The sequence below is a fragment of the Erpetoichthys calabaricus genome, chromosome 11, assembly GCF_900747795.2.
Source record: "Erpetoichthys calabaricus chromosome 11, fErpCal1.3, whole genome shotgun sequence".
NCBI classification, from domain to species: Eukaryota; Metazoa; Chordata; class Cladistia; order Polypteriformes; family Polypteridae; genus Erpetoichthys; species Erpetoichthys calabaricus.
The window spans coordinates 88153557-88169014 of record NC_041404.2 but is presented as its reverse complement, the minus strand read 5'-3'; the positions used below and the strand labels follow the sequence as shown (position 1 = coordinate 88169014).

At 35.6% G+C, this 15458-nt stretch overlaps 1 protein-coding gene across 1 annotated transcript in view; it reads right to left on the bottom strand.

The window, feature by feature from the left end:
* LOC114661339 (protein KASH5-like) overlaps window positions 1-15458 on the bottom strand; it is an 81578-nt gene that overhangs the window by 54030 nt on the left and 12090 nt on the right. Inside the window, exons 3-5 of the mRNA XM_051933886.1 lie at window positions 9615-9773; window positions 1669-1786; window positions 447-497 (exon numbers count right to left, since the gene is read on the bottom strand). Of these exons, the coding sequence (XP_051789846.1) occupies window positions 447-497; window positions 1669-1786; window positions 9615-9773 (328 nt within the window). The remainder of the gene's footprint in view (window positions 1-446; window positions 498-1668; window positions 1787-9614; window positions 9774-15458) is intronic.

The following is a 15458-nucleotide window of genomic DNA, read 5'->3' as shown; positions in this document are numbered from 1 at the left end:
ATGTGCGCTCTAACATTGTCCTACCAAGCAAAAATCCACTATTCAACTCTTTTTACAAGTTAACAACAAACAACAGACCTCTTTCAGTATAAATTGGGAAGTCACACACAAGCATGATATTGTACTAGATTTACATCAGTGTATTGAATGCATGTACTTATGGACAATTTCTCTGATTGTTTTTCAAAACTGATATTTGACCTTTTTTCAGCGGGCAGAACGATATTGTTATTAGTAGAAAAAAATGCTTTGTTCAGATTATTGTAACATTAAAATATTTTATTCATTTAAAATGTGAAAAGGTAAGCAACATTTTGTTTCTTCTTCTATTTTTCTAAATCCTAAATGTAAACACATACTTTTAAAATATTTACAGATTGATTATTTTGACTTTGTTAATCTAGTTATGAACTGAACCATCAACCATCCCACTTGACAGCTCTCACCTCTTCGCGAAGGCAAACCAACTCCTCAGTAACCAACTGCAGCTCTCTCTCCTGTTCAGCAAAAAAAAAAAAAGTTAAAACTGTTTTTTAAACAAAACTGAATTAATTATAATTTACTGTTCATATTGTTAAATCAAGTAATGTCTTCTCTTTTCTCTTTCTTTACAAATTACACTAGAAGCATGGTCTTCTCTCTTAGTAAATCAGAAACAACTAATGGTATTATACTGTATCTTCCTGTTGAACCATAGTGTTATGATAGCGGGCTACAGATACTTACAAGTAACATTCTTTTCTTCCTTTCCAATTTAACAAAAAGAAATAACCAAAGGTGACTTGCAAAACATTTTATAAATTAAGAGAAAACAATTTTTCTTCTCACATGAATAACTATAAGTTTTCATCCAGTACTCCAAAAAGAAAAACAAATTGTGTCCAATCTGAATTTTATTAAAGACCTCCTGGATGTTCCACTACAATAACAAAACAGTGTTGTGTGGGGAGATAATGCAACAGTTGGTAAATTTAAAGAGTATTACACAGAAAACACTGTAAGCAACTACAGAATGGAAATGCTCTGCTGTCACAAAGCCAAGATTTTTGCAAAAAAAAAACTGCTCTTTGTCAGTTTTTATGCTTATTATTATTAATGTATTCAGTGTCAGCCTGCTTAATCCAGTTGTAAGGTCATGGTGATCTTTCCCTGCAGCTTTGTAAGCAAGGCAAGCAAGTGTGTGCAAACCTATTATCAAATGGATATGTTTCTTTTACACAAACAGTAAGTGTTTATCTGAGTCTTTCAAATTTCTTCTATGTGTTAGGCCAAACAAGGCCAAAAGGTCAAACATTTTAAGCATTTTTAAGTTTTCAAAAGTAAACTAGTCTTTAAATTAAAACAACTGGTCATTCTCTGGTTCCATGTTATTTCTCATCCTAAATAACAGGTGCACATTTTCTCAAGGTTCATGAATATTTACATGGAGATGACTGACCAGGTAAAAGAAAATTGTGCCAGTGTGGTGAAAAGAAACAAGTGCACAAAACATGTGACAAGTTTACTTGTTCAAAAGTCAATCAAACTCAATCTCCTGTTGTTGTGAAGAAGCAACACTAACCACCGTGCCACAATAACACCTTTGTTTGTAATCAATACTTCTAATTAGATCATTTATTTTTCCAGATTTCACAGTGTTAACCATTATTCCCTTATAGAGCTATTCACCAGATGCTGGTTATGGCGAGTCAGATTGCTATTTTTCTCTTCAACAGTTTTGGCAATGCCTTTCCAGTCTTCCAATTCATCTGAAAAACATTTTGATTGTTCCAGCGCCTGTTGAGAGCTGAAAATAGGAAACAGTACAAACACTGTAATGCATCTTGAGATTATTTTATTATTTGCTTTTTTACAATTTTTACATTTTACATATACTACCATGTATTCTGAAAGAGATTCAACAATAAAATATAGCAAGTTTGCTAAATTTGTTGTCATCATTATGTAACATTATGCTTAGAAGTATTAACTATGAAAAGGTTGTGCATGCTCAAGATGTCTGCTTGATCCCTGCTAAAAAAATATTTATTCTCAGGCATCACAATTAACAGGATCTATATATATAATTCACTAAGACAGCCGACCATGGCAGGCAAGACGCAAGAAGGAAGACAGAGCCACGCCCATAATTCACTAAGGCAGCCGACCATGGCAGGCAAGACGCAAGACAGAGCCATGCCCATAATTCACTAAGGCAGCCGACCATGGCAGGCAAGACGCAAGACAGAGCCACGCCCATAATTCACTAAGGCAGCCGACCATGGCACGCAAGACGTAAGACAGAGCCACGCCCGCCAACAATTCACTAAGCAGCCGACCATGGCACGCACGACAGAGCCCCGCCCACCAACTCTAACACTCCTCCCACGTCCATTACCTTCACATTGTTTTCCTTTTATTTCTGATCCCGTTCAACAACTATATGGCGATATCGACTTCTCACCTGTGACTCCAGAACAACTCAGTACGTGAGCTATATTAAGCGTCACCAACGAAGACTCGCTACACCTTAATGAACAAGTACTGAAACTTATCCCTACCGACGAAGTAACTTTCACCAGCATTGCCTCCATCGTCACAGACGATCCCGCAGATCAAGTTTCATTCCCCGAAGAATTTCTAAACAGTCTTACTCCCACTGGCATGCCTCCGCATAAACTCAAAATTAAAATTGGTTCAGTCGTCAGGCTTCTCAGGAACCTCATGCCAGCAAGAAGTCTCTGTGATGGCACTAGACTGACTGTTACCAGCATTCACCGCAATGTGCTGGAGTGTAAAACTATCGCAGCTCCTACCTCACAAACTGTCCTTATTCCCTGGATATCCCTGACCCCATCAGATTCAAATTTGCCTTTTACTTTTACACGCAGACAATTTCCTGTTAGATCGGCCTTTGCAATGACAATTAATAAGGCACAGGGACAAACTTTCAAAACGATATGCCTGTATCTGCCAAAACCAGTTTTCAGTCACGGACAACTGTATGTTGCTCTCTCCAGAGTTCCATCTTTTCATTCACTCACAGTCGTATCCTCAAACCCACCCCATTTGGACAACTGTGTCGTTCAGGAAGTGTTCACCCATCAATAAATAATTATGTGGCGTATGCTACACCGTGTGTTGGCTAGTATATCATAATGTACATAAAAAGGCCTATGTGTTTTCCTTCCTGTTAATTACACTTGCAGTTTTAAATGTATTAGCATATTTATCTGAAATATGTAATTTTCTCTTTTAAGTTTCACACCCTTAATAATAATTATCAGTAGATTGCCATGTTTATTGTTATGAGTGCCACAGACTTCTTCAATATAAATAGTGTTTAAATGTTGCATTTTATTTTTAAAATTTTCTGCTGTTCGAAAATAACAAATATCCACTAATCAATTTTCTGAAACAGTTTATTCGATTACAGAGTCAATGGGAATAACAACCTACCCTGGCTGAAAAGGGCAAAAGGCAGAAACTAGTGCTGAAAATGACAACACTATACCACAGGGTACATATATGTACACATCAGCACTCAATTACTCATACTGGGTCAATTTTTAGTCACAAATTAACTTAACATGCATATGTGTAGGATAATTTAAAAAATCAGTCTAAACAAAGAAAATCTACATATACTAGGCAGGTCCCATGAGCTTTTATGAAGTAGCATAAAAAACTGCACAATTATACGGTCCCACAAAGAACTAAATAATGGCTAAACAGTACCAATCAGATCCATGTATCATAGAATATGCTCGTTCTAACTCAGAAAATACATAAGCTTTCATAAGGCCTGTTCTCAACAGAGAATACAAGGTCAGAACCATGTATGAACTTCTACATGCATATTAACTATGGGCTATAAGTCTGTAAGGACAGAAAAAGCATGCCCCAGCCCACGAGTGAAAAGCTGAGTTGCTATAAGATGCAAGGACTAAAACATAATGAGCACTGGTCACAGGGCAAGAGGCCTGAATATGAGGGGGAGTCGGCTCCTACACTACAATGTCCTACTGGTCCAAGAAAAGCAGCAGAGACATACAAGACTAGCAAAAATTCAGAGGTATACAGAAGCTCAACATATCTCACTCCACTAATTCCATACAGAGACCACGCCGGTCCAGATGGCTGTTCAGCTTACTGCGTAAGACAAACACAAGACAAAGAACCACCTACCATCTAGAAACACTGGATGCCTTGAGTTCTGGCAAGAAAAACTACTATCCATCCAGGATGTACTAATATGATCTGTTACACTCATTTGGCATTGCTTCTGGTTGTTCTGGTTCTCAAGTCTATGGCTTAGGTCAAAGATATAAGAGAAAGGGTGAAGTATTCTGTCATAGTAACAGTCAAACCAGCTAGTGGGAGTTAAAAGACTGCAGCTGTGTCTTTGTGACAGGCTGTTGAGGAATTTGGTATGCCTGGGTAAAAATATCGATTTTCCAATTAATTGTTATTTTTTATTTCAGCAATTCAATGTCGGTTCTTAATGACACAAGATCGACTTTGTGAATCTCTAGTCTGCTCGATTAGTATACAGTAATCCCTCCTCCATCGCGGGGGTTGCGTTCCAGAGCCACCCGCGAAATAAGAAAATCCGCGAAGTACAAACCATATGTTTATATGGTTATTTTTATATTGTCATGCTTGGGTCACAGATTTAAGCAGAAACACAGGAGGTTGTAGAGAGACAGGAACGTTATTCAAACACTGCAAACAAACATTTGTCTCTTTTTCAAAAGTTTAAACTGTGCTCCATGACAAGACAGAGATGACAGTTCCGTCTCACAATTAAAAGAATGCAAACATATTTTCCTCTTCAAAGGAGTGCCCGTCAGGAGCAGAGTCTGTCAGAAAGACAGAGAGTAAAGCAAACAAATCAGTAGGGCTGTTTGCTTTTAAGTATGTGAAGCACCGCGGCACAAAGCTGTTGAAGGCGGCAGCTCACACCCCCTCCGTCAGGAGCAGAGACATAGAGAGAGAGAGAGAGAGAGAGAGAGAGAGAGAGAGAGAGAGAGAGAGAGAGAGACAGAGAGAGAGAGAGAGAGAGAGACAGAGTAAAACAAAGTCAAAAATCAATACGTGCCCTTTGAGCTTTTAAGTATGCGAAGCACCGTGCAGCATGTCCTTCAGGAAGCAGCTGCACACAGAAGGTAGAAACGTCCCTATCGTCTAGGTGTGCGAACAGCCTCCCTGCTCACACCCCCCTACGTCAGCGCAAGAGAGAGAGAGAGAGAGAGAGAAGTAAGTTGGGTAGCTTCTCAGCCATCTGCCAATAGCATCCCTTGTATGAAATCAACTGGGCAAACCAACTGAGGAAGCATGTATCAGAAATTAAAAGACCCATTGTCCGCAGAAACCCGCGAAGCAGCGAAAAATCCGCGATATATATTTAAATATGCTTACATATAAAATCCGCAATGGAGTGAAGCCGCGAAAGGCGAAGCGCGATATAGCGAGGGATCACTGTATGTACATTTTTGCTCAACTTCATTTTTGGTGTCCAATCCAGTAAATGTCACTAATGCACTTGTTAAATCTTTCTATGAAAAAAGCACTTTACTAAACTGCATAAATTGGTGGGTTCTCCTCAATTGAAATTAGTGCCTACACTTAAATCAGATGTGTGGACTTGCTACAGATTCAAACAGTGCGTTGGTAAAAAGCAAGTGGACAAAAGGAAAGCCATATATAAGCTATGCAACTCAGAAGTTAAGAATTGTTGTAACACAACAAATTTGAGAAATCGTTTATCCCAACGTCAACCATAAATGTAATTTCAATCTACATCCAAACAAGTAGAGCCTAAACAATCTGCACTAGAGATGGTATTTACTGGAGCTCCATGCTTCCATTTAATTTGCCTTGTGCCCTAAAAATAACAGAATCCATAACAATTTATATCTGTAAACATAACAGACCCTACAACGTGCCTCGCTCAGCAAAGCAAGTGGGTGAAAGCAAGCGTTGTTGAAAATGAGGACTTTTGACAAATGATACAAGTTTTGGAACTGAAGTATGCTATACCAAGTAAAAAGCAAATAAGTGAAGTTATTGTACTTAGGCTTTATGAAGATCTTAAGCAAAAGCATCACCACTTCTCTCATGTCACCACATTAAAAATGACTTGGTACCTGTGGCGGATGTGTTGTAGACAAGAGCAATGAATGCCAGTCACACCAGGAGCAACTTCGCTGCTGAGATAGCTGGTTATTGTTCCAAATACCCTTTTCCTTTCCAATGCGTTGTTTCATTGCAGGACTGCATCAATCCCATGTTTGTATGTTGGCAAGTCCAATAAACATTGCTCCTCTTTAAGCACTTGGCTAGCTGTACTGCTACAGTGGAAAAAGTTTGCAATGAACCTCAACCAGCCAAGAACGATGGCTGGTTCTTTATCTTTTATGTTCCATTCATCCAAGGTCACTGTCAACATACATCAGCTTTAGATTCTCATTTTAAAATGCTTCCTTTTTGTCTGAGGTGGAACTTTGAGGGCACATTTCTGAGACTGATTAATGTGATTGATACACCTGAGCAACTGAAGATATGTGTAACCTGTAGATTACAGGTAAGATGCAAGTCTTCCACCTGTATATTTAATTTTGACTAATTCAAGATTATTTTAAATGTCCAATAGGGGAATAAATCTGGCTGTTTAACTGAAGGACGAATACATGGAGATTCATAACACATGAATAGGTTACTGAATAACATACTTATTATTTAAGAAGCAGTATTTGATCATTTTATAATAATATTCACAAGATGATATAGATGTTTTACAAAGAAGATGTCATTACACTGTATTAAAACAATAATATGTGTGGACTCTGATGTAGTGATACATGGTAGTTAAATTATGGTGAATTTTGAACGCATGCAGGGCTGTGAATTTTTTTTTTATCAAAAGAGCAATAATATTTTGTTCAACATCTTGCAAATACTGATGTTAACTATTCATTACTATTCAAGTACTGCTTCTTAAATGTCATTCCACGCTTATGCATGAAGTCACTATGTATTTCCCTTCAAATGAAGTGTTATTAAAATTTGTCACATTATATTAATGTTCTTTATCCATGGTTAAGTAATCTCTAAAAAAGCCAGCGCTTCAAATATATCAGTGCATGCTAATTCAATCAAGATAAAATCAATTATCAAATCAAATCCGTACAATGTGAATTGAAATCAAATCGGGACATCAGTGCTGATAACCCAGCCCAAGAATTTGGGACATTGTTTAGATTTATATAATAAAGAGTCTTAAAGTGAGAATAGAATAACCTTGGGGCTTTACCATGATAAAACATGGACTTTGGAGTCTTTTGAAAAGATTAAGATAAGTAGACCCATTGCTAGTTCTCCATTTAGCATGTGTGTGTCTCTTACTGTTTAGATTTAAGATGTATATATTTTCAATGCATTGCAAGAGTGAGGTTTTACTTTATATAACAGGTTTTATAATTTATTTTGTGGTACAAAAATTTTTATGAGAGGAAACAAAATATACTTATGAATTTCAATTTAAAACCTTTGTAAAAAGAATTACAACACCAGAAACCAGGGTTACATTTTTGGCCCCATCACTATCGGTTTGTTGTGTACTTGACCTGTGCAGCATCTTAAACAGTGCAGCGTCTATGAATAAAATAATATTTCTTACATAGCTAACAAGACACTGTAAAAATGTTAATATAAAGTTACAAAAAGTGAAAACAGCTTACAGTTTAATATGAATAAATAACAAATGTAAATAAGGAAAATTATTTTTGCTCATTAGGAAATATGTTACAAGCAATTTAATTTTGTATACTGTATAAAATTTTGTTTCATTTTTGTATGTATATACACACTCACACATCTACTTAAATCATATCAGTAATTAAACACTGCTTAAATGTAAATATACCTGCACTTATATGTTTTAATCATTTTAATCATTCATCATTTAATCATTAATTACAAATTTTTACTGTTAAAGTATACATTTACCATGTTTATACAGGTGTGTTTCTTTCTTCATAATTATTGAGGTGTAATTATAAATATGGATTACCATTTTAATAATGCAGTACTTGTTTCTTCCCAAACGTATACGGTATGACACAGAGCAATAAATAAACACAGTACAAATCTTTAAAAAATATATCAAATGTTCATAAGTTCTTTGTCAAGAAGACACAAAACTAACATGCTTAACAAATGTAAAGAAAGTAAAAGACACATTTTTCTGTAAAGCTAACAAGTCTATTGTTTACTAAGCAGCAACTTGTCTTTATCTTTCCTATTTCCAATTAAACATGTAAGCTGCTGCACTTAAAACAAGTTTGCTGTTCAAACTGAAATGGTGTCCATTTTAACTTAAAGGATACAATAAAAAGGTGTGAATTCATCAAAATACCTTTTATTGCCATTTGTCTAAATGCACAGGAAGAATTCTCCATTTCCTTTTTTTCGGTTTATTACTCTACTTTCTTAAATGTAAATGATAATGTAAAGGATAATATTCCAATCATCTCTCTGTCTCTTGTGAAAAAAAACCCTTGACTTGCTTTGTTTACACTACTGGAAATTTGCTAGAAAAAGATGACTGTAATACTGTGAGTAAATGAGCACTTCAACTAAATTACATACATCCTAGAAAAGCTGGGGTTGAATGGATTGTTTTTCATGATCGTCCAATTTAGCGATCACTGATCAAGTTTTTTTTTTGTGAAAATCGGCCAACTTAGATTGATGGCTGATCGACTGGAGCATCTCTATGTGTTATACTTAATTTACTGTAATTGCTGTATTAAAAAAACATTGAGATAAATTCTACAATAAATGTGCAGTATCTTTATTGTAAAAAATAAAAAGAAAAAATTTTCAATGCTAAATCTTTCATTTTTAAACTAATCCAGCATTTGGCAACTTCATATTAACAATTTTTAAGTGGTTCCCTGCAGAGTGCGGATTTTACTGTGCTGTGTCTAAACAGAATACAGTATATGCAGTTGACAAGACAAGATTTACATTTCCTTGCACTGTTAAGTGAAATTAATCATTACAATTATAATATCACAAGCAATAATATCAATAAGCAAGTTTGTCATAATCATGCACCCCTAAGTATAAATAAAGTTGTTTTAATTGGTTACATATTTACTTAACAAAATACTTTAGGAATGAGGCACAGAGGAACCACTGAATATCTGTCCATCACTTTTAAACCCTACTTACTCAAATTCAGGGTGAAGGGTATACACAATATAAAAAGAAAATGTACATTATAAGGTAAAAAAATGAATAGGAACAACAAGTACATGATACACAGTTAGGTAAAACGAGAATCCATAAAAGTAATAGACAGTGTAAACATGGTAGATTATTATTGAGCCAAACAAATGAAGTGTGCAAGAAGAAAGAAAGATATAAGTGAGTGACTGTGTACCACACAATCAATAAATGATCTGGGATGTCAGTCATTTGCTGTCTGGTCCAAAATCCAGGTAGTTATGTAAGGTCGGTTTCAGGTGAGGTACTGTTTAGGCAGCATGTTTTCATTTTTGATTCTTTGAATTAGTCTTCAGCATGCCAGCATGTTGAAACAAACTATTCAGATCATGATCACTTACCTTTTTAGATGATGACGCAAGCTGGCTATCTCTTCTTGTAGGTGGATGTTGACCTCTTCGCATCCTTCCACAGTTTTTTGGAGTTTTGTGTTACGCTCACTTAGCTTTTCACTTTTATACTCCAGCTCTTTGATAAACTTTAGGAGTTCACTAGGATCTCTATGAAAACAAAGCAAAAGACATGATAATGAGGAAAAGGAATGCCAGCTCTACAAGTAGCACTAGTAATTTCTCCAAACAGACATACCTATATAAAAAGAACACTTTGCAAAGCTCTAGTCAACAGGAAGAGGCCAGAAATTAACAAACATTATTTGTTTAAAACAAAAAGAAACTACATAGAGAGGAATAAACAAAAGCAGTATCATACTACAAAATAAACAAAACACAAATCCAAATGCCTGTCCAATTTTTTTTAATAAAGGTCTTCTGCCTCTATTTAAAATTAGGCAGACTGTGCTCCTTCTTGTACCCCTTGGTGTCAATGCTTACATAGGTTGTCCATGACTCCTAAAATGCTACAGAATATAGGCAATCACCAGGCTTGTCAGTGACCATATGAGATAGCACGAATCCAAATGTTTGTTACAGAAACCATAGGCTCAGCAGCAGTCAGGATATGTTGTCATGTCTGATATCTGCTTCCTGAGCAAGATTTGGAAGGAAACAAGCACTCAAAAGTGTTACAATGCCTGCCTCTTAATGATATGTCTGGGATACTAGGCTTAGTAGCTTAAAATGCTGCCACTGGCCTCTGGATGAGTACATCTATAGGTTTCCCCTTGCCTTGTATACTCTCCTCTATATACTGAACATTGATACACTGACACTGTTTTGCAAAATTCTTTGTAAACATGAAAGCTATAGTATAGGGAACATATTATCCATTAGAGAACCCACCAGAGTCCAGAAATCACAAGAAAGGTTTAGCATGACACAATGGTTATCCTTCTTGTTGTTTGGCATCATCACAACTAGTGTTAAAAGGTTATTATCTCCTTTATAAGTTGTATTGCACTATAAATTAAAACAGAAACCATGGATTCCTATAAATATCATGAATGTTTATCTTGAAAAAAATTGTGACAAGTCCATTTAAAATTGCTTTCATTATTTTATAAATGGACAGTATAATTACAATGGGTAACAAAGGTTCTGTGAATGCAAAATTTCTGTAAATTCACATAAAATGTCTCAGCAAAGTTGAGTTGTGTATGCGATTGGACTATGTGTTTCAGTAATGTCATTGCTAGAGTTTTCATTGCTTAGAACTAGTTACACAATATATGATTCTGTACATGCCCATCTCTTTTCAAAATGGGTGTATGTGGAACAATTCATATAAAAAAAAAAGTTTTCCAAAAACAAAACAAAACAAACTTCCCAAAAAAGGCAGAGACAGACACCATACAGTGGATCAGGGATGGGCCACTATTGTCTGCAAAATGGATGAATACCCATAAGGTTGGTACAGTTAGGTCCATAAATATTCAGACAGAGACAACTTTTTTCTAAATTTGGTTCTGTACATTACCACAATGAATTTTAAATGAAACAATTCAGATGCAGTTGAAGTGCAGACTTTCAGCTATAATTCAGTGGGGTGAACAAAACGATTGCATAAAAATGTGAGGCAACTAAATCATTTTTTAACACACTCCCTTCATTTCAGGGGCTCAAAAGTAATTGGACAAATTAAATAACTGGAAATAAAATGTTCTTTTCTAATACTTGGTTGAAAACCCTTTGCTGGCAATGACAGCCTGAAGTCTTGAACTCATGGACATCACCAGATGCTGGGTTTCCTCCTTTTTAATGCTCTGCCAGGCCTTTACTGCAGCGGCTTTCAGTTGCTGTTTGTTTGTGGGCCTTTCTGTCTGAAGTTTAGTCTTCAACAAGTGAAATGCATGCTCAATTGGGTTAAGATCAGTTGACTGACTTGACCATTCAAGAATTTTCCACTTCTTTGCTTTAATAAACTCCTGGGTTGCTTTGGCTGTATGTTTTGGGTCATTGTCCATCTGTATCATGAAACGCCACCCAATCAATTTGACTGCATTTAGCTGGATTTGAGCAGACAGTATGTCTCTGAACACCTCAGAATTCATTCGGGTGCTTCTGACCTGTGTCACATCATCAATAAATACTAATGTCCCAGTGCCACTGGCAGCCATGTACGCCCAAGCCATCACACTGCCTTCACCGTGTTTTACAGATGATGTGATATGCTTTGGATAATGAGCTGTTCCACGCCTTCTCCATACTTTTTTCTTACCATCATTCTCGTAGAGGTTGATCTTGGTTTCATCTGTCCAAATAATGTTTTTCCAGAACTGTGCTGGCTTTTTTAGATGTTCTTTAGCAAAGTCCAATCTAGCGTTTCTATTATTTAGGCTTATGAGTGGCTTGCACCTTGCAGTGCACCCTCTGTATTTATTTTCATGCAGTCTTCTCTTTATGGTAGACTTGGATATCAATACGCCTACCCCCTGGAGAGTGTTGTTCAGTTGGTTGGCTGTTGTGAAGGGGTTTCCCTTCACCATGGAAATGATTCTGCGATCATCCACCACTGTTGTCTTCCGTGGATGTCAAGGTCTTTTTGCGTTGCTGAGTTCACCAGTGCTTGCTTTCTTTCTCAGGATGTACCAAACTGTAGATTTTGCCACTTGTAATATTGGAGCAATTTCTCATATGGGTTTTTTCTGTTTTCGCAGCTTAAGGATGGCTTCTTTCACCTGCATGGAGAGCTCCTTTGACCGCATGTTGTCTGTTCACAGCAAAATCTTCCACATGCAAGCACCACACCTCAAATTAACTCCAAGACTTTTATCTGCTTAATTGATAATGACATAACGACGGACTTGCCCACACCTGCCCATGAAATAGCCTTTGAGTCAATTGTCCAATTACTTTTGAGCCCCTGAAATGAAGGGATTGTGTTAAAAAAATGCTTTAGTTGCCTCACATTTTTATGCAATTGTTTTGTTCACCCCACTGAATTAAAGCTGAAAGTCTGCACTTCAACTGCATCTGATTTGTTTCATTTAAAATTCATTGTGGTAATGTACAGAACCAAAATTAGAAAAAAGTTGTCTCTGTTCAAATATTTACGGACCTAACTGTATGTGTTCTACTCTCAACAGCAGCTATGCTGATGACACCGTTTCCGAAAGCATAAAGAATGACTGAAGTGTTAAGAGGAGAAAGAAAATAGCAATTCCAGTGTCTGTTCAGGACTACAACAAACAGATATGCACTGATTGGGTATTACAGTATAATGCCACCAAAATAAAAAAATAAAAAAATGTTCTTCAATTTTCTAGATATTACCATTATGAACAGTTTTTTTTCCTCCTACACTGAGAACAAGCAAAACACAAACAGCAGTCACGACTTTTCCATAAAATGTTCAGGGAGCTGCTGAACATTAATGAAAGAAGTGGTAGAGCTTACCAAACTACAGAGTGCACCCCTGGAACAGTCAACAAAGTGTATGCCATTATTTTGGGGGCAATTCCAAAATAAGGCAGGAGAAGATATGTGAATTATAGCACAAAGACTCCAATATTTTGCGTATAATTTAATGTTTCTCTGTGACTTATGGTAAACAGAAATTGTTCCGGGGACTGAAATGAAAAATGACCATTTTGAAAAAAAAGGAGGATAAGAGCATGACTTTATGTACTTACATACGCATAGTCTACTTGTTGTTTCAGAGTTAGATATTGTAGATAAACTCCCTATAAAACAGAATACTGTATGTTTTTCTAAAAATTAAAGAATATTAACAGCAATACTTGTTTTGTGAGAACTTTTAATTGTTGTTTTAGTTTCAGACATCTACCCCAATAGCAAACTTTACAACATCAAACAGAAATATTAAGAAGTTAACTGAGTTCTTTTACACCTAAAGTTGTATTGCAAAAGCAATTATTGGAAATATAATTATTACATAAATATTTGTACATATTTGTGCAGCCTTTGTGGCCAGACAGACTACAATATTTGATAAATTCAAATTTTATAGGCAAAATAAATATAGTGCTAGAGAATTACAAAAAATTAATTATTGTTTTTCAATTTATAAAATACCAAGAAATTCAGAGTAAATGCTGCTCATTTAACCTGAAACTGCATGTAAATTGGTTAATTTCAAGTAACAGAAAAAATGTAAAATTAAAATTACAACATTACTTTGGAAATAACACATTTCAAAACAGCATCACTAAATGGAACAATGATGTATATATGATAACAATGATGGTTTTCTGTTAACTTGATAAATGCATACATTACCTGCATGATAGATAGATAGATAGATAGATAGATAGATAGATAGATAGATAGATAGATAGATAGATAGATAGATAGATAGATAGATAGATAGATAGATAGATAGATAGATAGATAGATAGATAGATAGATAGATAGATAGATAGATAGATAAGGCTTAAAATTTGGTGCGGGATTATCATACATTTATTTGGTAAGCAATCTCCCTTGCTTACTGCAAGAGTATCCAAGGTCTTTTTTAAATCAGTATTTTTTATTTGTGCCTTAGGAACTAATTTAATTATTCATTGGTTTCATGTTGTTAAGCATAAATACAAAGATAGTCACCTTCTTGTTGCAGTTTTCACCAGAATGTGCAGCTGCAGAATTCGGCAATCTGGCAGTCAAGGACGTGATCTGATTGCACAATGCCCTGTTTTTAAACTCCACTTTAAAAGAAACTTGACTAAACTTTGTCAAACTGAACTGACTTGGATTGTTTAGCTCCTTTTTGTTTTGCAAACTGACCACATTTAATCAGTGACTCACAAACATTCAAGAAAATCAGTTGTAAATATGCCCATAGCTAAGATTGCCAATTCTCAAGTTCTGAAAAGGACATTTCATTAGAAAAATTAGAACTTTGTAAGATACCACAATTCACCATAACATTCATTTATTCTTTTAGAAATGTTCTTTTGTTTTGGCAACAGTCCATGGTAATCTCAAAGCACACATTTTCACTGGCAAACTAATAATAGTTATTTACATTCTCAAACCTGCTTACTCCAAATCAGAGGAACAGTGAGTAAGAGCCTATCCTGGCAATACTGGGCACAAAACAGGAAAAGGGCCTAAACACAGTACAAGTCTATCACAGTGTGTTATCAGACACATACATACACACTCACAATGAAGCCATTTAACTAAACCTGAAAGGCTTTCAGAATGCAGGACAACTGAAGTACCCAGAAGAAAAGCAATGAGACACTGGGAGACCATGCAAACTACACACAAACAATCGGGTGCTGGATTTGAACCTAATATGCAGAATTTGTAAAGTGACTGTGCTATTCAGTGTTCACTGCTGTGCCACTTAAGCTAAAAATAAATTTTAACGAAATATCTCAAAATCTTAAATGAACAGCATTTTTACACTTACGGCTTTATATTGAATGCTCAGCTTTCTTTAAGCCAAAGAAAATTGTACACTGATGGGAAAAACTGTACAGTATAGATAAAAGAAAAAAATTACAAATTTTCCTCTGCACATTTTATATTACATTCTCTACATTTTAATGCATTTTCCTTGGAAGTATGGCTTTTTTGGCTAAATATGAGTATAAAACTACATGAAAAGCAAAAAATATTTAATTAAAGTTAAAACAGCAAAAATTTGAAAACTGGCGGATACATTTATCTAATCAATTTTTTACAGTACTGTAAACTTAAAAAATAATAATATGTGACATTTGTGTCTCTGCAACACATTTTCATTCTACCCACAGATGCTGAAACCCACCCTTGTGTTAAATTAAGATCCCCCACAATTTCAAAATTGAATTTCAAGCC